The 21,542-nt window shown below is 43.9% G+C and overlaps 4 protein-coding genes and 1 long non-coding RNA gene across 11 annotated transcripts in view; 1 reads left to right on the forward strand and 4 right to left on the reverse strand.

Moving 5' to 3' along the window:
- LOC114855057 (MICOS complex subunit mic25a-like) overlaps window positions 1-2,045 on the reverse strand; it is a 36,400-nt gene extending 34,355 nt beyond the window's left edge. For 2 of the 4 annotated variants that reach the window (XR_008694708.1, XM_029149787.3), the window contains exons 1-4: window positions 1,795-2,036; window positions 1,291-1,381; window positions 1,151-1,205; window positions 757-913 (exon numbers count right to left, since the gene is read on the reverse strand). Coding sequence is in view for 2 of the 4 variants with exons in the window: in XM_029149787.3 (XP_029005620.2) it covers window positions 757-913; window positions 1,151-1,205; window positions 1,291-1,381; window positions 1,795-1,878 (387 nt within the window). In the remaining 2 variants the exon portion in view is untranslated. Of the gene's footprint in view, window positions 1-756; window positions 914-1,150; window positions 1,206-1,290; window positions 1,382-1,794 lie in introns of all 4 variants that reach the window. The other 2 variants (XR_008694707.1, XM_029149786.3) reach the window with 2 other exon arrangements.
- Window positions 2,046-2,225: 180 nt separating this feature from the next.
- tpra1 (transmembrane protein, adipocyte asscociated 1) lies at window positions 2,226-8,216 on the reverse strand. The gene is made up of 11 exons (XM_029149785.3): window positions 8,057-8,216; window positions 7,015-7,198; window positions 6,680-6,812; window positions 6,316-6,402; window positions 5,497-5,569; window positions 5,217-5,296; window positions 5,024-5,134; window positions 4,879-4,939; window positions 4,650-4,752; window positions 4,400-4,480; window positions 2,226-4,321 (listed from the first exon to the last, which is right to left on the reverse strand). The coding sequence occupies exons 2-11, from the start codon at window positions 7,185-7,187 to the stop codon at window positions 4,051-4,053; spliced, it is 1,173 nt and encodes a 390-aa protein (XP_029005618.1). The 5' UTR covers window positions 7,188-7,198; window positions 8,057-8,216; the 3' UTR covers window positions 2,226-4,050.
- Window positions 8,217-9,430: 1,214 nt separating this feature from the next.
- Window positions 9,431-11,098, reverse strand: trim107 (tripartite motif containing 107). The gene has a single exon (XM_029149784.3). The coding sequence runs from the start codon at window positions 11,096-11,098 to the stop codon at window positions 9,701-9,703; it is 1,398 nt and encodes a 465-aa protein (XP_029005617.1). The 3' UTR covers window positions 9,431-9,700.
- Window positions 11,099-11,105: 7 nt separating this feature from the next.
- On the forward strand, window positions 11,106-19,576 carry LOC114855058 (uncharacterized). Of its 4 annotated transcripts, XR_008694710.1 has the most exons (4): window positions 11,106-11,258; window positions 11,364-11,412; window positions 13,992-16,933; window positions 17,031-19,576. It is a non-coding gene; the product is annotated as an uncharacterized LOC114855058 (long non-coding RNA). The 4 variants fall into 4 exon arrangements; XR_008694709.1 differs by having other exon boundaries at window positions 11,106-11,412; XR_008694711.1 differs by having other exon boundaries at window positions 11,106-11,412; window positions 16,327-16,933.
- Window positions 12,061-18,510, reverse strand: zgc:123305. Its single transcript, XM_029149778.3, has 20 exons — window positions 18,371-18,510; window positions 17,586-17,786; window positions 17,412-17,507; window positions 17,047-17,315; window positions 16,849-16,953; window positions 16,649-16,760; window positions 15,844-16,567; window positions 15,651-15,750; window positions 15,338-15,525; window positions 15,170-15,263; window positions 15,016-15,085; window positions 14,661-14,762; window positions 14,436-14,482; window positions 14,194-14,344; window positions 13,944-14,092; window positions 13,638-13,724; window positions 13,318-13,470; window positions 13,032-13,146; window positions 12,801-12,904; window positions 12,061-12,606 (listed from the first exon to the last, which is right to left on the reverse strand). The coding sequence occupies exons 1-20, from the start codon at window positions 18,434-18,436 to the stop codon at window positions 12,456-12,458; spliced, it is 3,084 nt and encodes a 1,027-aa protein (XP_029005611.2). The 5' UTR covers window positions 18,437-18,510; the 3' UTR covers window positions 12,061-12,455.
- Window positions 19,577-21,542: the final 1,966 nt, after the last annotated feature.

The raw sequence follows: 21,542 nt of genomic DNA on the forward strand, positions 1-21,542 counted from the left end.
GTTACAGTGTTACACACAGGAGGCATTCATAGACGACAGATCAGCACACGGTTCTGTTTCCATCTGTTCTTGAATCATTCTTACAAAAGCTTGTTGAAGTAGATGATTATACTTGTTTCCCATCAGTATAAAAGCATCATCAGTGTTTTGCCTAATCTCATAAACTGAAGCTACTGTACATCTCTGCCATAACATCTATGTTGCTCACATTTTCTGATCAAGTGCGCACTCATTTTTCTCCCCAGCTATAAACAAAAGCAAATGAAAATATTTCTACAGCAAATTTTCTGTGGTGCAGCGATATTGACAATTAGATTGTCAAACTCAAGGTTAAATGAGTGGGAACAGAAAGAAAACAGACTGAGGCAATGTTTTGCTACAGGAGTCACAGAAAAATCCAAACCTTAGAGAGCTCAATAAATTTGATTTTAGATCGATTTTAAGTTTGTTCAGTGTTAGAAAATTCTACTATAATAACTTTCACTTAAAATATAAACAGTCCCTCTGTTAGATACACATAAATTAACAACCTATAATAAAACTGTGTTGTCAACATTGTTAGTTTGTCTTTTTTGCCTAATATAATTATATATTAAATACTTGCCTGTCAATCACTAAGTGAAGAACGCATCTAATTGAGATTTGATACCAACAACTCTCAGCAGCAATACCCCAGAGAAAAAGCATTGAACTTGCGCGAGAGAAGCGTTTTTCAAAATATTAAATATAAGAGTAATTAGTGTAGTGTCTACTCACAAGTATCTGGGCCTTTTCTTGCTCCTCGCGGACCTTCCCTTTCTCGATAATGACAGAAGGGGTCAGCTCATCCAGACTGGTGATTGCAGCATTGTCTCGCTCCCTCTGGGCCAGTCTGTTCAGCTGCTCCTGCACCACAGCCTGCTGCCACTCAAAGCTGAGGCATCAGGAGACTAGTTATAAGCTTTGCCTCGATTTATCCAGGAAGGGTTTGTTGAACATATCAAACAACTGAATCGTAATATGTTACTATAGTATGAGCCATGTAAATAAAGAAAATATAATATATTATAAACATATAATAAATAACATATTAGGCTGTTTTACTTGCATTTCACAACTATTTATCTTTGCATTAATCTATATTGTATATAGCGACATTATAACTACCTACTCTTTGCGTAGCTCTTCCTGTATCTCTGTAGTGGTAGGTCTGGTTTGTTTTGGACCTGAAAACAAGTTATGCACACATTGACATTAACTGAAGCTTATTAATCAACCACCACATGTGGGTATGGTCTTTGTGGCACACACTTGTATGCGGCTTGTCCAGTGATGCTGGAGGCGGCTTGGAGCCGGGAGACTCCTGGCTTTCCCTCATCCGACGGAGCACATCCTCCGAGAGCTGGGAGGAACGTGGGAATACAAATAAACATACATGGAGCTCTTAAAGAAAGTGGAGGAATGAGTGTCATAGGAGTACATAAAATAATAATGAATGAGCTTATACGTATATAATTCCGTCATACAGTGCGCAGGTTCGCACTGCTTGAGACACGAACGCTGACAAATCAAATACACCAGTGACGGCTACGAGCCACCGGGGCAGCACGCCTGCTACGACTACTACGCAAGCTAGCCGGGTTCATTCGGGGGCATGGGACCTGTCAGCCTCTCTGCACCGTAGCCCCACACTAACTGCTAGCTGCTACAAAAGTCGCTCCAAATCTCGCGTTAGCGTCAAGCGTTAGTTCACACTTTGCCTCCGAATGTCGCCTTCTACACCAAGTTAATATTAACCGGCGAGCTGCCGTTTACCTTCACTCCTTCAATGACTGTGACCTTTTCGTCTTCGTCCAGTCCGAAGGACACTTTCCTCGCCGCGCTCGCGTTGCCTCCCATTTCAAATGAACGTCGTCGGCGCCGGGTTGGAGAAACGATAATAAAACCCCCGCCGTGTTTTGACAGGGACACGGGGAACAAGCGGCTCGTGTCGCCGCCACAGCGACCGCTGGTCAGAACACGCCAATAAAGGTCATCCAGCGCCGCAGTATCGTCAATCCTCATAGGTCGGATCAAAGAACACGGAGCCAATCATTCTCGGCCCTGCATGTAGGGGCACAGGGGGTTGATGGGAATTGTAGTCAAAATACAGTTGCGATATAGTGAAGACTGACTTGGAATTTACATAAACAATGGACCGAGAAACACGTATGTAGCAAATATAGCTGAAAAAAAAAAATCAAAGCGTGTTTTAAAACGTTTATCCCGAATTGTAATTCTCAAAAAGCAGACAATGGAATCATAGATTTTAAACATTTAAACAAACTATAATTTGCATGTTGTCCAACTTAAACAAAATGAAAGTGTTTGTGGTTTATTCTGTAGGTCACGAAATGCTCACTCGCTGCATTAATGTTTTCCAATTAATGCACTTAAATAAAAAAGGCAATTCTCACCTCAGCTGCTAAATGATTTCACCACTGAACATCTTATATCGTATCAAGACAGCACATTTCATTGCCAGACACTGAATTTATGTCATGAAATAACACAGATTTCCCCTGACGGTTCTAACTCCAAGTAATACAGCATTGGTTACCATCATTCAAATATGATTAAGACTATTTATAATTTCATGCTGGGTATATGCTGTATATCCTATAAATTCATTACCTTTTTAGTTGTTTCACAAGAGTGAAAAATGAAAGGTAACCATCTGTTTTGTGCATACAGGTCACCAACATCTAATGCTAGCTTAAGACAATAATTAATTCATACCAAATATATAGCATTTGCAGAGCAAAACCTAGCACAGTTGTTTTGTCAAACAAAATGAATAACATCACGCTGGTACATAATGCACTAGAATGAGGTTGTCTTAATATAGAAAGAAAGACATTTAAAAAAACAATTAAAAAGGAGGAAAAAATCAGAATGGAAACAGTCTTTCTGGACTTTTGTACCCGACACCATGTTGAACTATTTTTCCATGTGCCTGATCCTCTTTGGCTCAGAAAGAATCAAGAGTATATTAGAAGTGTATCAATAACACTTTAGATACTAAAACTGAGCAATCCTGAATGAGTATCACATCTTGCAATAAAACTTAGAGCACAGGAGAAAAAAAAGACATTAGCAGCAAAATAAAAGAACTCCCCTGGATCAGCAAAGAAATGAAAGCACATTTGATTTAAAACAACCAAAACACAGTGGATGATTACGCACATAACATTTTCTTAATGAGCTGGAGGTCAACAAATGTGCCTCTTAGTCACAGGCATGAATAATTTGGTATACGTCATTCCAGCATAAGCAGACAAAATGGGAAAAAAATCAAAAGTAGACAGATTTGTGGTTGAGATACAAGTTGAATACATTCAACAACTGTCCTTGGTCTGGTTTGGGATGTTTAACACTAACCTGATATTTAGGTGATACTAATTCCTCATCATACTGCAGTGGCAGCCATCATAATAACCACCATTGTTAATAGTAGAGACTTATACAAGATAACAAAGCCCACCTTTCAGCACAAAGTAACACTAGTAACCAACCCACAGGGGAAGAGTGACAGGTGAATGACTTGGCAGCAGATGAAGTTGGAAATGCACTTACTCAAAGCCTTTAGGGGGCATGTACAGATGTTGAGAAGACATTAAAGAATGTTAGATTTTAAAGACCTGTGTACTTAAAATGTGCTAAAACATCATAAAGGTTTGAGCCGTCAATGGTGGAATGACATAGGATTTGCTAAGACGAGTCTGTTAGCCCAAAGTCTGTTAGAGCCACAATGATGGACGTTGCTTCTAGTGTGCAGCTACAGCAGCACTGAACTGAGGCAACAGTGTTGCAAAAGCAGTTGCTGAGTTTACAGTTGTGCAGATAACTGGCTGGCAATGGTCTCTTCTTAAGTGTCCACTTCTTGCCTCAAAGTTTCACTAATATAACCCGTCCTTGGTGTCCAGCTACTTTCTGCATTTTCTGCTCACCACCCCGAACTTGCTACTAGCAGGAGTACCAGCTGCACTGCTGTCTCTCTCTCTCTGTCTCTGTATTCTACCCTTCATTCTTTTAAGCATTGATAGGTCTCCATCGGTCAGCATCAATACTATTGAAGCTGCTAGACCCATAGGGTCCAGAAGCGACATCATCCAAGTATGCGCCAAGCACACGAGAGCTTCCCGGACCTGAGCCATCGATTTGGGTGGAGGAGTAAAACAAGCCCTGGTCGGTCAGCTCCTTTCGACCGAGAGTTGTAGCAACAGTTGGGGGAAGGTGGACGTCACTGTCATCAGGCTCATCCATCTGCGACTTGTAGGAGAAAAGGATCTTGGGCTCAGAGCTGTGGGAGAAAAGAGTGCACTGAATGAAAACTAGTCAACTTTCCTGAATGTAACTACACAGCATGTTTCATACATACCCAAAGAAGCCTTTGAGGAATGTGACGTAAATGAGAGGAGCAAAGGCAGAAAAATACAGGAAGGTGGTGACATCCACACAGCTAGTTCAGAAAGAAAGAAAGAAATGCCTTGTAAGTGTCAAAGTCCAGAGACAGAATCAAAATAATTTCAAAAGGTTTTCAATTAACAGGTTTGTGGACATTAATTCTTGTGTTTAAAATCCACTAAAGATAATGAAGCTACAAAAACAGAGTCAAGAACAGTACAAACCAGAGTCCCTCTATGATTCCAGCACACAGGAGAGCACTGCCCAGACCCTGGACAAAGTTCAGTAAAGACAGGATGGCAGCATACACATAGAAACTCCTCTTAGCTAAACAAAAGACGACAAATGCTTTCAGTTGTGAGATCATGCAGAGGTAAAAAAAAACACGTTAGAATACGTTCCTGTGCATGTGTATCACCTCACTTCTGCGAAAAATTAAAACTTGTAACTTACATGGCAGAGATATTCTCTCCTTCAGTGGAGTTTTAGGCAAAATCACAATCAAAGAGTACACCTATTAAAAATGATCACATTATCAACTGGTTATAAATCTTGTACTTTTGCTCATGTTTTTAAAGCTCTGCAATTGCTTACTGACCAGGAAGAAGAAGCAGGAGCTGGCCAACCAGAAGTGCCGTCCTCCATGGCCATAGATGTTAAAGTCCTCAGCAGACAGGTGACTGTCTGGATACAGGATCTCTAGAGTCCCCTAAAACAATGAATTACTTTATTTATTATTCTTCATTTTAATTGGATACAGAATAATGTTATCCACACGAGGGTTAACTCACCTGTGTAATGGAATAGGCCAGAGCCAGTACAGCAGTGATAGCCAGCACACGCTTAATACTAGATTTGCTCTCCAGGTGAGCTGATGAATGCATAAACATATAGTAGTTGTTAGTTGTTAACTGAAACAACCAAACACTAGTCATTTATAATATACCAATATTCATATACTTCATACTTCAGTTAAGCTTTTAATGGAACAATTGGGGATAGACCATCCGAAAGTCATGCTGACAGTGACAGAAACACCACACTGATTAATAAATGAGAACTGAAACTTACCAAAGGCCAACCCCAAGATGACTACGCTGAGTTCAATAGCCAGCAAGAAGAAACGGGTGATTTCCCACAAGACCTAAACAGAACAAAAACAGTGTGAATACACTGGTTCTGTCCCAGAACACAAACATAACTTCACAGGCCAGTTCACAGCCCACAGTTTTACAAGGCTCTCTGACTTTTTGTCCAACATGACGTAGCCATGTCGGTGTGCTACGGGAACAGAGGGTTCATTTCTTTGAACTTCATAGGGATCTGTCTGGTATGTGAGGAATGGCAGTCATGCATTTCCTACTAGACAGGACAGATTTTCAAAATTGAACAGTAACTGGATGTAAAAAAAAAAAAAAAGACATCTGTGACAGGACACAAAGAGTCCTGTTACTGCTCATAAAAACTCGAAGCTGAAATCTGCGAACTACCACTTGTAAATAAAACATTATTATGTTGATAAGCCAAATATAAAGATGTACAATTTACCATGTGGAAAGCTGGTTTCTCCAGTTTATGACAAGTAATTGCGTATTTACGATAACGTAAATCATGAACATCTCGTGATAAAAGCTTGAAGCATAAATAAGCTACTCTGCAACTGGACTCTAAATCAAACTGGGGCATTACTAAATCTGATTAAAACTTAGGTTTTACCTAACTTGACCTCAGTAAGCAAAAAAAACATCCTATACTTTTATTTTAATAGTCTGTGCACAAGTGACAGGTTATTAGAATCACGTAACATTGACACCACCACACAATTGATAAATTCATATTTACAGCCAGGAACATGGTTAGTGTGAATGTATTCTTTAGGTGCTTCCTTACTTTGTCTATAATGGTGGCAGCGCTGGATGCACTAACAGTCATGGACACGATAGCCCGGGTAATTCCAACTGCTGCAACTACAAACACCTAAAGAAAGGTACACAACATTTTTAAAGCACATTAGCAGGTTGTTCTTCTGAACACAATAAAGCAATTGTCACAAACAATGACCATCATTGTGCTGTTAGACTACTGAAGCGGAATATTAAGGATCTAATCAGTAAATCTTTGAACAAGGTCATTTGTCTTTGTAGTTAAACAAAAGTAAAAGTAAAATCTGAGTTTCCACTGTCTTTAAAGAGATCACGATTTCAATTAAATGCCCAACATTAACATATTTTTGTTAGCTTAGTTTGCGTCCTACCAGCAGGTAAAAGGTGACAAAAATAGGGCTGGAGGTTACTCGAATCTTTGCCCTAGCTGAGGGAAGCTTCCACATCAGAAATATGAAGAATGCCACATTAGGCACTAGCAGTAAGAGGTCCCAGAACCGTACCCTAGGACAAAGAGTGAGAGAAGAACAACTCAGACTGCATGTTAAATGTTATGTGCATCAAAAAATGCTGATCTACAGAAAGGGTTGTGTAACTCTTAAACCGTTGAAGTAACAACAATAGTAATTTCCTGATTTAATTTGTATTTAGGGCACCATAACAATTACAGCATGTTTCCTAACTGTTTTATGTTTATACTAATTACCTGGAGTCTCTAACATCCTCATACAGAACCTGCAGGCATTTATGTGGCTTGGTGATGTTAGCTCCACTATCAGGTTGCCAAGATGGGAATGCAGATGTGTTGTCCCACGCTGTGGGCAAAATACTGCCATTGTTTTGGGCAAACCTAACCACAGCTGTCACTGTGGCTAGCATGGTGTCAGAGGCTGAGGAAAAACAGTGTCTGATTATAACAAATATATATACACAAACTCCTTAGTTCTCATTTTTACGCATCAGGATTTCAAAGTTTTGTATAGTTCCAGCTCATGAACCATGACCTATACATAACCATAATATTGGTGAAGGTAAGATGATCTCTAACTCATGCATCATATGATCACTATTTACCTGGGACTGTAGGACGCACCAGTGCTGAAGCTTCGTACCAGGCTGACCCCTTTCTCCAAGTTAAACTGACCATTATGTAATGAGATTGGCCGCTGTGGCCACCGTGTGTGGCGCTAAGCGTTCCAACTAACTAAAACCAGGCTAACACCCTTAGCATTGCCTTCTGCCGATCAACAGTTGGATAAGCGTCCAGATACAGTAACGTTACATAAACTGGAACCAAAATAACAGGTCGGTTCAAAGACGATTCTCGTAATAGCCTATAAAACAAAACTGTTAGTAAATGAGGTAAACTAACTCAATATAAGAAAATATATGCCTCTGCTATGTACTTCATGCTTTTTACACTATGTAAAGTTAATGGGAACCAGCTCTAATAACACAACGCTCCAAGTTACGCTAGCTTAGCTAACACAGCTACGTGGAGTTTGCTAGCTGCCGTGAGTGAGAGTGGATGGGCTGGTTGGAGCTACGTTGACATGAAGATCTTCAAATTCCCGTTCCAGACGAAGCCCGTAAGATTACAGTGCTAACGGTAAACAAGCATATTGCCAATTAACCTCGGGTCTCAATGTGTACACGCCGACTGGCTCAAGTTAGCATCACAACAAACGCAATAATGTTTCACGTTCAAATCAAATAACGACATAATCGAAATAGGAACAAAAAATTACCAGTTCGGAAGAGACGAACTCGAGAAGCAGCAGTGGGTGTAAAATTCTTTGGCTGTCATACACACTGTCATCGGTCACTAATACGGAACATGGCTGTACTGAGCACTTTCGTTAACAAATTTCCCCTTGTGTGGTCAGCTGATTCCGTCGCCAAACAAGCGGACCAAATCTCGCGAGATTAACACATCACACGGTTCTGCACAGGGTTTTAACTGTTTGGCTGCACTTGCCGGTTGTGGGTTTTTTTGTGTTTGTGTGGACTCGAGTCTATGGCGCCTTCTAGCTTTTGCTGTTGTTTATTCAAACATAATAAACTATGTGAATATCTGTATGTCCTGTTATTTTTCTGTATTTCTTTGACGTTTCAATTATATGTGGATAATATCCAAATATCCAAAGTTCTTATTGTCTGTAGGTGCGAATGTGAGTGTGTGTTGGCGGAGTAATAGAAGAAAAACACTAGTACTTATGAGCTGATTATGTTTTTTCTTAACACTGTTGACGTTGTGGCTGCTTGGAGACAGAATATGAAATTATGAAATTTCCCCGCTGTGGGACTAATAAAGGTCTAATAAAGAATAGAGATGCTGTTAAATCGTAAAGTTATATGTTGTCAGTCACATTGTTACTGTGTAAAGTGACACTTGTGTGTTTACTTACCTGTATTATGTCCGGAATACTTCCTTCCTGTAAAAAGTTGACGTCCACGGTTGGCATGTGCTGTCTGTTTGGACCCTCTATAAGTGATGGTGAAGTGGGGATGGTGATGTACAACACTGGCACCGTGACGCACTCACACAATCCATGTGTTACAACAAAGTAAGAAATAAAGAGAAAAGCTAACCCTTTTAATGTGACCACTAGGTGTCGCTAATCTCACTCAATTAGTTCTTTAAAAAATATATTCACACTTGTACTGCAGTCCGTAGGATTACAATATTAAGTAAAGTATTACACTTTTGAAAAAATACAATAAAGATATATTTCCAGGAGGCAGAATTCTAAACACATACTGACTTCTTCATCTGATCAGCATAGAATAAGTTAGAAGTAGCAATCGCTCTGTATTAGTTAGGCTTTAAGGCGTGAGAAGCTGCAGGTTTAAACAGCAGAGACATCTTGAGGATTTGGACCAGCCTCCACAGGCTCAGTTACCAGGACCTGAATGACGCTTGCCCCTTCCCTTGGTAAACAAGGAACCAGGCGTGGTGGACTGTGGCCAGCCACCATTAGACTGTGTCATCATCCTTTCATGGTGTTATGTTTTATGCGTTATCACCTCTGTGACTGCATGTTTTACATGTAACATTCTGTCCGTTGTGGCTTTAATACTTCCTGCATTCATAGCCCTGTGCTTTTATAATATAAAGATATAGTAAAACTCCATTTGTATTTTTCATCATTTAGGCATTTTGCTTTATTTTAATATGCACACTATGCACCCTACAGATACAATATTAATATATATGGCCACTTTATTTTGACCATTGCATTTAAAAATATTATACATCAGTCCTGTTTCTTTGCACTGGTGGTCTGTAAGTACACCTTCTCTCAAAACTACTACATATTAATGATGCTTAGCACTCACAGGGAGTCCATTTGTGTATAGGTAATTATAGACCTACAGAAATGCAGCTATCACTATGAATAAATAGTCACACGAGCCTTTGGGTGCCCTGACATCATCCTGTAGGCCAGGTGCACCGGTTCAGTCAGATTGGCCTTAAACGTGTACACGTGCGTCTTCCCGCTGACGGGGCTGATGTCGTAGAAACTGAGCCGATGGGTCTTGAAGCTCAGCCTCATCTCTAGCCTGCGCGACACCGTGGTCCTCTTCAGCGGCACGTCGTGGCCCCGCTCGAAGGCCGTCAGCCGGTTGTTGAACCACATCAGGCACCAGGAGCCCCGGCTGCTCTCCAGAGCCGAGGGGAGGCCGCTGCGAGGCACCTGGCTGCCGTGGCAAACGCCGACGATCCACGGAGAGCCGTCGAGCTCCACCTCCCAGCTGTGGTCCCCCTCAGAGAAGCTCTGAGCGCTGAGGACTTGGAAGAAGCTGGTGAACCTCTGTGGGCGGGAGGGGTAGGGCTGCTTGGCAGCGCTGAACGTCACCGTCTTCAGGTCCTCGGACAGAACCAGGTTGGGATGGGCTGTCTCCGGGTCAAAGGTCACCTCCGAGGGGTTGAGGGTGCTCCGGAGGGAGCGCTGTATTTCCCCAAGCCTCTCCCTCAGCTCGGCGTTCATGTCCTCCAGCTTGGAGCAAGCTCTGGCCGGGTTCACCCTCGACTCCATGGGCTCCCGCTCGTCTCCCAGCGGTTTTGCCAGTAACGCCTGGATGTCTGGTTGCAGGGTCCGAAGCTCGTCGGCGAACGCGGCCCCGTCGTCCTCGGTCAGCAGGGACTCGGCCCTCAGCACGGCGCGCCTCAGCTGCCTGGTCAGCTCGGAGGCCTGGCGGACTCTGCCGCGGACGCCCGCCTCGCCGGGCCCCAGCTCCTCCTCCACCATCTGCACCATCCTGGTGCTGTAGCTCTCGGACAGACCCTTCATCTGCTGCAACAGCCCGGACGTCCTCTCTCTGAGCTGAGCGTTGGCCGCGGCCACCTCCACCTCCCACTGCTTCTCCTTCTTCAGAGCGGCCTCCGCCATTTCCAGCCTGAGCGTCAACTCCGTCACCTCGGACGCCAGTCTGAATTTGGGTTCATCCATTTCCACTTTGGGTCTGGCTCTTGGTTCTGCGGCCGCGGCGCCCTGTTTCGGGGTCGCGTCCGGTCTCTCCGACCTCTCGGCCGCCTCCACGGCGCGCGGCGCGCGGCAGCGTTCCACCAGGTCGCGGTCCCGGTACTGCGCGTGGCACTCGGGGCAGCGGTGCTGGTCGAGGCCCTCCCCCATGGTCTGAAGGCAGCCGAGGCAGTAGACGTGGCCGCAGGGCAGGGACACGGGCCGGGAGAACAGCTGCAGGCAGATGGGGCAGGTGGGCTGCAGGGCCAGCGGGTCCGGCCCGCTGTGACTGGGGAAGGCGTCCTCACCGTCGCTCACTGACATCGTACCAGGTGCTGCAGAAGCACAGAAGTGGGGGTGAGAAGCACTGTACAGTAAGAATGACGCTGCTTTTGATCGGTTTTAGACAAGGAAGTTGCCACCGACGCCACGTGTGAGAACAGTTTGGAGAATAACGTATAGTAAACGGCGTCTGTTAGAAATAGTAAGTTCTAATGCAGGTTCGGTTCGTCTTTCTAATGGCCTGCACGGTCCTGGTCGAGGAGAGGCGCTGTAATGTAGGTCATCGTGTTTCATTACAACCTCTTAGGTTTCGATTCCGGCGACGCGGAGCGGGACGAGAACGGAACCGAGCCAAGGTGCGTGTCCCGCGTTTACATTAGAATTCTGCCGCCGGCGATAGGTGTGATTTCAGGTAATCTCAGGTTACGGACTAATAATAAAAGCTTTGTTATTATTCATACGCGCATGTGGAGAACTGAATGCAGAGCTTTTAACACCACGCCGCGAACTACTTGCTTTTCCCAACGAACTCCGCTTCTACACGTAAATGAGTATTTTTTTTTTTTAAAGACGTTATTCGTAAATAGACTCACCTACTGCGACACCACTTCCTTGCGTCAGGTCTGCCTGCTGAGATAAGAGTCAATAAAATGCGCTGACGCAGAAGTGTTTACGCGTTTCACGGCGGCTTCAGCGCCACCGCGGCCCAGTGCGCAACGTGTTCCGACGCGAGCGCGCCCTCGACCAACCGTCACCTCCGTTCACTTAACCTCAAGCCCAAACAAGTTCAACACAATGACAAGGGAAAACAAATAAAACCAGACACTTTTATTTTATCATCATTTTATCATTTATATATATATTTCTATACAGCAAACCCTCCAAAGCATATCAACACATTCAGATAATAGACAAAACAATTCCTACAAAAAGGGACATTACACATATTATAAAATGGAACCGTAGCAGATAAAACCATTAAAATCCACAAAAGCAATCTGGAATAAAGGTCATGGTCAGTTTTATTATCAGGATCAGTCCCATCATGCAGTGGACCAACATTTCTACAGTAAAGCTCCTCAGATGCGCTTATTACTGCAACCCTCATGTAAGTAAGTAATAGAACTCTATTGCACTATTCAACCAGCTTGTACTTTGCATACTCACAATAAAACGTTGTGTCAGAATCGGAGTAGTGCATGATGGATGCGGTTTACACACCTGTGTGTCCACGCATCTTCAATTTAATTTGTTTTCCAGTTTACCCAGTGGCTCATAAAACAGGCTGTAAAGTCGGCACATAATAAGGCATGCTGGGAAAAATGTCTTAATGGTAAGGAAATGAGAGGGGGTGTATGTCCCCCCCCCCGCCCGTTTTTGACACATTGAGCCGTGGTGCCTACAGTAGTGTGTTTATGTCGACTTCTGGCAGAGGCTCCTTCCAGTAGGAGAAGCTGCTGTACTCAGGACAGTCAAAAGAGAAGAATCTGTTCCCATCAGCAGAGAGCACAGGGAAGAAGTGCTCCACCAGTTCACTGAGGTGGCTATAGCTGCAAAACACACAAGCCAACGGTCTGAGAGTGAGCATGAACCTGAGAACAAAGCATCCTAGCTCATCTGAATGTTGAGCAGTTTGGCTCATAGCACGGTCACAGTCATCTGTGCAGCTGTAGACTATTATTTGTCCAAAAGCAGATTTATTGCGTTGTTTTTACAATGTAGGACCAATGTGTTGCACACTTACGAGGTCTTGTTTCCTTTAGTCTTCTCCTGCATGAGCTCTCCTTTCGGATTGACCGTGAATATCCTGGTGTCGGGCACGCCGACCTGCTTATAGGAGTAGGTATCCTACAACAGCACAGAGAGGATAAAAGTTCATAAGACATGATTCCTTCCCTAAAACACATGGTGTCCTGTGATGTTGTGGAGGCTGTAGCCGTGTTTCTGCTAGGAGCCGCATTACAACGCTGCTTACGTTGGTCCTGTTGCCGAAGGCCGCGTAGAACGGCTCTCTCTGCGGGTTGAACAGGTCCCTGATGTCTCCGAGACAAGCGATTTTAAACACCTCTGGCTTCTTCTCAATAACCTCCCTGCACAAGTCACACAAAAAGGTTCACTGTTCAAAGGCCTTCCATCCTGCACCCTGGTTTGGTTGTAGAATGGCCACTAGAGGACACTAGTACTGTCTGAACTGTGCAGTGGCACTGATCATCTGCCATAGCACGTAGTTCTTAGATTGGAGGCTAGTGTGGGCTGGTCACCTGTGTAGTGCTGAGAAGAGGCTGCTGGGAGCCAGCAGGACTGGGCCTTTAGGAAGGACGGTGCCTTGGTCGTTGACCCATTGCAGGTAGTTCTTGGTGATTGCAGCCATACCTATAGCCCGCGCTGAACAGTACAGGAATTTGTAGCCATTTCTACAAGAAGGGGGACAAACACATTTGTATTCCAGATTAACACAACATCCTTTAGTGGCACCACTAACACATTTACACATGTAACTGCATCGTGTTTATATTGAATAGAAAGTTCTAAACAATTTTTTGTTGATTGCAAAATAGGTTTGGGGTGTAATTTCACATACTGGTGTATTTTGTGATAGAGTTTGGCGATGCCTTTGTGTGTCCAGTCTTTTCCAAACTGAGGTAGAATATGACCCAGAGCATCAGACCTGAGGAGACAGAATTGAAGCTACTTAATAATATTGTAACAATGTACTTTAACAGAATTTTTTATTTCCACAGTGTTACTACATTGTTTATAGGTACTGTATATAAGTCAGACTTTAGACTGTCTACAGCAGCGGGTGCCAACCCAGTCCTGTGGGAGGGCAGGTGGTATTTGAGAGCCACTTATCTATACACTTTAGGACGCCAGGAAGCTTAGTTACTTAGTGATGGTGCCGTCTATGTCTGATATGATGACGCTGTCGTCCCAGTTCCACAGATAGATGGCGGCCTCACAGCGACACGTGCCCTGGTATTGTGTGGTCACGCTGAACACCACCTTGTTGGCGCCGTCGCGCAGATTCAGCCGCTCCTGGACACAGAGGGAAGGGGAGGTGACGCGTGTTGCACCGTGGAGAAACAGGTCCATCCATGTTTGTTAGCAGAGGAGCGTGTGTGTTTGTGTGAGTTTACAATCTGTTTGGAGGTGAGGCGCAGGGATTTGCGATACATCTGGCTGAGACACTGAGTGGCGCTAAGAGTTTCCGCTGACACGTTGGGAGGGAGGGTGGCTTTACGGCCCAGACCTGCGGCCTCATCGCTGTCGACGTCATCCAGTGTCGCTCTGGGGAAGCAACGAAGCAATTAATCCAGCCATCGTTTGCATCTTCCTTTTAAGGTTTGCTGTTTGAGATCATTTATTAGAGACAACTCACTTCACTGATGCTTGTGGCTTCTCTTCTCCTTCCTTTGTGGTTTTGTGCTAAAAACACAAGGTTATTTTATAGGAGCAACCCAAAGATACCATCACGGTGTCAACTATGGTTTTCAAATAAAAAAAAATACTATGAGCAGCAGAGGTAAATGAATGCAAATGAACGGTTACATTGTATAAACACATTTCTTTTCCTTCTTCACATCAACATAACTCAGTGAACAACCTGAGTGTCTGCACGGTGGTTTTCCATGTCTCTCCTCCTCCAGAACCACCAGCGGCCAGATTTCTTGGGCATCTTGTCCTTCACTAATCGCTCTATTGTGCTCTGTTTGGCACAAAATGAAACAAATGTATTAACAGACATAATCACAGTATTTGCACTTCTGGCTACACTCACCAGCTCCACACCTTGTACGAGCTCAGACAAAAACTTTACTGCAACTTTAGATTCTTTCATTAATGTAAAAGAACCAGTCTCTCTGAATATCTATGAACGAATAGCAGTGCTGTCAAATGTGCACTGAAAAAAAGCTTTAGGAGTTACCTTCATAATAAAGTAAGACAGTAAAACAAAGTACCTTAGGAAGGTTTTTCTGGAAAGCTGACATTGACAGAACCACTGGAGCAGCTACAGCCCAGTTGTAATAGCTGCAAAATCAATGAAGGTCAACTCGTTAACACACTGTTGGAAATGCACTGTTCTACATCCAGTCTTACTTTTTGAAGGCTTACTTGGAGTTGATGCAGATGACGAGATTAGGATCTTCAATGATTCCTGGATTTTTGGCAAAGTCCTGGTACGTCACAAGGTGTTTCAGAAACTTTTCTGGAGAAAGAGCCCAACGTAACGCGACGGCTGACGTAACGATGAGAGACGGACAGAAATCCGCCGGCGCTCACCTTTGGTGATCTGACTGGTGTCGCCCTCCTGGCCGCACAGGGACATGCTGACGTCCACGTTGTAGGAGGTGGAGTCGGACAGGTACTCGGTTCCACTGTCCATGGCGCCGCTGCCCACCGACTGAGGCGACTGGCTCTCTGAGCAGGAGCCGTGCTCTGCTGCCAGCGCCACGGCTCCCTCTGAGTCACTGCAGCCGCAGGAGACACGCAAGGTCAATTCATTGGAATATATCTTCACATATCATTCCATGTCAGTTTTGATTATTTTAATAAATGTGGCATTCATAATAATATTGTGTGTGTGCCATCTAACCTCTTTGGGAAGTACAGCGCAGCCATCTCTGGATCTAGAGTGGTCAGATCATCCAAGTAAATATCTGTAGGTCCTAGATGGTGGTTACGTCTCGCTGCGACTGATCGACACATAAAATGTGATGCACCAAATTAAGACTAATGCTTTGTAACAGAGAAAAAGCAGAATATACAGAAATAATTGCATGCTTTACCTTTCCTCTTGCCCTGGTGTCCCACTTTGGACGGCGCCTCCGGTGCGTTCCCTACAACGTCGGGGGCAGTCCTGCTGTCCCCTGCAGCTCTCATCTCAACCTTTACGGCAGCCTTGCTGGTCAGCGAGCCCCCGTCTGATCCACGCATAACGGGATGTTCACTGCCCTCCTCCCCTCCCTCAGCACAGGGATCTATCCCACTGTCGCCCTCGCTGAGTAGGACGCTGCTGCCTAAAGCCTGGTACGTTGACTCCGCGCTACCTGTGCATGTTGTGGCTGTGCGCTCTTCCCTGTGTTGTGAGGGCTGTTCCTCTTCGTTGTCTAGCTTGCTAACACTGACCACGCTACCTGTGCTAACTGTGTTGTTTTTGTCATCAAAGTCCTTATAATTAATCAGACTAGCAGAATTAGAAGGCGAGTCTCTGTCTTGTGCCGTTAATGTTGATTGAAGCTCTGGTGCGGCGTTTACGTCAGTCTTAACAGGATGATGAGTGGGAGGGTCGTCGTCCGCTGAATTCGTATTTGGCATCGTACGACTGTCTGGGTCTGGCCTGGGAGTCCGCGGCTGCGGCCTGATCACGGTTACGCTGCCGACTCGGCCACAGCTGATGACGGGCTCCAAATCCAACTCAAAGGATTCCTGTCTCTGTATGGTGCGAAAGTGAGAAGTGCCCGAAGGGGTGATGTGCTGCACCTCCACCGGCGTCCTCTCCGACGAACACAGCTGCAAAAATGACGTTAAAGGATCCACACTATTAGACTGTACAAGCACAGTGATAGAGTTTGCCTGTGTGAGGTGTCATACCATAGGAAATCCACCCCAGTTCCACTGTATCTGGGGCCCAGACGACTCCTGGGTTCTCACCAAAAGCTCAGAGTCACTCTTGGGAGAGGATGATCGGCTATAAAACACAGTGCTGTGAGGGAAGAGACAAAGGCAGGGAGAGAAACCATGAAACGTACGATCAGACGGCCACGGTGAAAGAAATGAATGACCTAACTGACCTTTCTAAGGGCGACTGCTCTCCGTCTGAGTGTGGATGAGTGTCCCAGCTCGTGGCCTCCACCTCATTATTAGTCTCCTCAGACAGTGAGTAGTACACAGATTTACTATCACACACACAAAAAAATTAACCTGTGTGTGAACTTTGTCAGTAAGAGCAACGGCCTTGTTTCATTATTCACAGTGTTTTAGCCACAGACCTCATTTGCAGTGACGTCACGTGCTCCTCCTGAGCAGGACTCTCCTGTCCGGGCTGATCGCCATCTCTCTCCCACTCGTCCTTCTCCCTCTCCCTCTCCTCCGACGAGGAGCTGGCGTCTTCCCTCAGGTGAGTATCAGAGCGCATGCGTTTGCGCCGGCGCTTCTTCCGGCGGGTGCCAGAGCCGCCACTGAAGGACCCCTCAGGAGCCTCCGGCAACACCTCGGGGAACTCCAGGGTAAGCGGGGATGTGCACAGATGGGCTGGGACCTGGGACAGAAACACGAACAGACTGTTTTACACATGAACAGACTATTCAAAATGTATTTTTAAAAAGGGATCCAAACGCTTGCGAGTGTGTCTTACCACCATGTTTTCATTTTCCTCCACAAAAAAGGCTTCTCCATTGTCACCCAACTTCATGTGCAGATCAACTGCTTCTCCATTTATTTCAATGTCCACCTAAAATCACAATATTTCATATGTATCTATGCTAAACCAAGAAAGAATGGATGACTGTGTGAAAAGAGTCAAACGCACAACTTTCTCCTTGGATCGCAGCACGCCCAGCTTCCCAAAGCGAACGTGAAAAGGAGAGCACTGGAAGGAGCCATCCGGCTGTCGCACCACTATGACGTCGATGCCCCCGGTGAGCGTGGCGGGGTTGAGACCACGGTACAGCTCCTTCACGGTCACAAACACCGTCTCTGCCAGTTGGCCCACAATGTTCATGGTTTGGGACTGGGAACAAGAAGAGACACCAGTGAAACAGGAAGTGGTTGTTAGAATCTTGACTTTCACAAGGTCAGCAGTCCCCGTGTAGCATTGATGAAATCAGTTATAGGTATGTGATAGTTACAGGTTTACTCTCAGCACAGTGGTACAGAAATGATACGTAATGTACAAATCTAAAAAAAAATGTTCAGTATTTCTGTGGTTCCAATGTTTCCACAAAACAATATCAACCTCTAGTCTAAGTATGTGTACAGAGTAAAAGTCTACAGCTGGTTGGGAAAATAGGATATTCATTCATACACATCTGAAACCGTGTCATTAGTAAACAAAAATAATTCAAATTTAACACTTTTCTCAAAACAAACAAAACATACACTGGTGGAGAAAACCACCTTCACAGTAAATTCAGCTTCACAATCAAACCAAACAAATGAATCAAATGTATATGTATAAGTACAACGACCTCACTGTTTGGACAGGAACCAAATTAAGCACATTTCAAAAGAATCCTAGAACATTTGATTATCTTTCATTCAGTGCACCTCAAAGCGTGTCTGTTCAGAGCACACACCACCAAACTCGTGTCTTACCCACAGTGAAGGATGCAGGAGTTCCTTCCCAACCAACCTGTGCTGCCTGGACCACCTCTCTGCCATGTGCCACCGCTACAAAGGCTTTTCCCCCCACAGAAGCTCAGGGACAGTCTGAAGAAATGTCACGTCCATTTCCCCCAAACAACACTCCAACACGAACACTCGGCTGCCGCACAAGTCTTCCTGCTCAAATCCTCTAGTATCTGTAGCCTAAAGACTACATTTTGTTAACTCTACAAAAAAAACCTAGTGAAACAAAACCTCCTCCTGAAGTCAGGCTCAACTGGCAACGCTCTAATCCTTAATGATGTGAAAACCCTGGTAAATTCCGTTAGTAACGTTCCGTCTCTCTCCAACACAATTTGACAAGCTCACATACTTCCTCACTTGCGCTGCACATGACAGCCAGACCAGCAGTTTCTAAAAGGCTTGGACAGGCTATTCAAACACGCTTGGCATGAAAACGCGCGCGCGCGCACACACACACACACACACACACACACACACACACACACACACACACACACACACACACACACACACACACACACACACACAGACCGATGGGCCACAGTTTCTGGGCTTGACCACAGCTCTCTGGGCCATCGAACACGAAGGGACTCTCCAACGGCCCGGCTCCAGCGACGCTGGTCTGTCCCTCACAGGCCAACTGGGAGGAACTGGCAAATAAGTGAATTTAATGGCTATTACTGCCAGCGATGGCCGCGGGGAAGGACATGACACAAAGGTAGGCTTCAGGGGAAAACAGTGTCTAATGGGAAGAGATATCGGAGTTTAAATTACAAACCAGCTCTGCTACTGTATGTAGTAAAAAAACTAAAGGGCAGGACTGATCCAGTGCTACAACATGTCGCCATTGTTTGCGTTATTAATGTGCAGAACGTGTAATCAGGAATCAGTCATCTGCTGGTGTTTCATCGCTGGATGACATCATCATCGTGCCACATACACACCTCGGTTTCTCAGTCTGACTGGACTCTTCTTGGCTTTTGTTGACCTTTGCCTCCAGGGAGACGTGGTCACAGAGCTCACACCACGTGGACGCAGGGCATTCATCATGTATTAGAGCGCTGCATGTCTATTATGTCACGTTTTACGTAATAATCATCCCATTTAATGGAGTGTTTATTTTCACCAAGAGAGCCGATCTGACAAGACCTTAATAAATTAAAAGTTAAATGATATTTTGTCATTCTTGCATTGTTTCATTTAAAGAGTTTACCGGCAGCCAAATCAGTGACTCGTGTGTTGATTCTCGTATAACAATATTTAGCCCAAACTAACGCTAATAACTTCCGCAACTGATCCCTCGGTGGCGCAGTCCAAGGTTATAGTTGCTAAAGTACGCAATCTTTTAACACAACGTATTGTTCTGCCGCAAATTTAGCGTACCGCTAGATTTACAGCTTGTTCTTTAATCAACAGACACGTTCATTGCGCAAAAGTTCAGGAAAAGTGTTTTTTTAGCCGTGGATGCAGCGTATGAACATCTTTACTTGTCTGAAGACGACGCGTGCGCTAAAGTAAAAAAAAACTTCTGATATATTCTGATAACACCGACTAGAGAACATCTTCCACGACGACGAAATATATACAAGTTAAGTGTATTATTTCTATGTTAAAGAGGAAAGTCAAAACGTACTGTAGCTTACCTTTAATGCTGCTGTTCACAATGACAAAACAGCCATCTGAACGTTTGCTAGTACACTGCGCCTGCGCACAGACAGCTCAATCACTCCATCAGCCAATGAACGCAAGGCATGAAATGTTTGACCCGCCTCTAAATTGACTCTCAATAGAAAAGGTGAAATGAAGCGTTAGAGTAGTAAAGTTTTAATCAAAATCATTGTATATTCCAAAAGTAAAGAAAGAGTTCATATCACTACTTTACAAATTATAAACGTATAAAGATTTAATTTACATATTGCTGTTCAATTAGCATTACTCTGAAAACTGCTCGTCTTTAATTTTCCAACATTTATAATTTGTATACTTTTAGGCATAGAACTACTACTGACTGTATTATATCATGTTATCTTCAGTTATATGTTTTTAGATGTTATAATGTCTTCCACAAGTGTGAACTAACCTGGATAAAATACTAAACAAACGTTTAAAAAAAAGTTAATCTTTAATATGACATAAATATATATTTCACGAAGAGTTAGACTTTTGTTAAAATTTGTGTTTTTAGTTATATTCATTCAAGAGGACGTCCTTAATATTTGTAATACAAATGACACAGGCTCATTGCAAGTAAAACATTGGGGACTGTGAAAAGAATATTTCTTAACGCTCTTTTCTGTGTGAAGTTTTCCAACCCACACAATGTAGTTGTTCTCATGAATGTTTGTTGAATCATTGAATAGTTCAAAACTAACTTGGACCCAGCAGAGGGCATCACTACACACACACACACACACAGCCTCATCAGACAGAACTTTTTTTACTTTCCCTCACTCTGTCTATAAATTATTTCTTCCTTTTATTTCTTTGAATTTCAACTAAATAAGTTGTACTCAGTTCAGGATAAAAATAAATAAATAAATGAGAATTTAGAAAGAAAGCAGGAATTCTAATTAATTCTAATTAATTATGCAGTAGGATAAAGCAGTAATGACAATACTAAATGATTTTACAGAAGAAGAAAAACACACTGGCAAATATCATATTATTTTAGATTGCTAAATAATAAATTATTGCTATTAGCAATAAAACAATAATGTTCTCTCTACATTATTTTAAAAAATACAACATCTAGTTACAGAGACAAAGATTTCGAATATGACTTTGTTATATTAAGACAGTGTAAGATAAAGTATTTCAGAACTTTCTTGTTTTGTCTGTATTCTTTAATAAAACATGACGGCGCCAGCAGCCACAGAGCGGCTGTTACGTCCACGGCGCGGTTTTGTGCGTTTCCCCACACGCTGATAACCACCAAGCTGCCTATTTAAGGAAAACCTATAGTCACACGACAGCAACGCGGCCTCTCGGAGCTGCTCTGCATCTGCTCACATCTCTCTCCCTCTCTGTTTCCACTCTGCGCCGTACGGAGCCTGCTGTAAATGTTTAGGCCCTTTTCTCTAAATAAGGCAGCCTTATCGTAGTTCCTGTCATTTCTGCCTTTTTCCCAAACATCCCAAAC

Source organism: Betta splendens, chromosome 5 (assembly GCF_900634795.4).
Source record: "Betta splendens chromosome 5, fBetSpl5.4, whole genome shotgun sequence".
Lineage (NCBI taxonomy): Eukaryota > Metazoa > Chordata > Actinopteri > Anabantiformes > Osphronemidae > Betta > Betta splendens.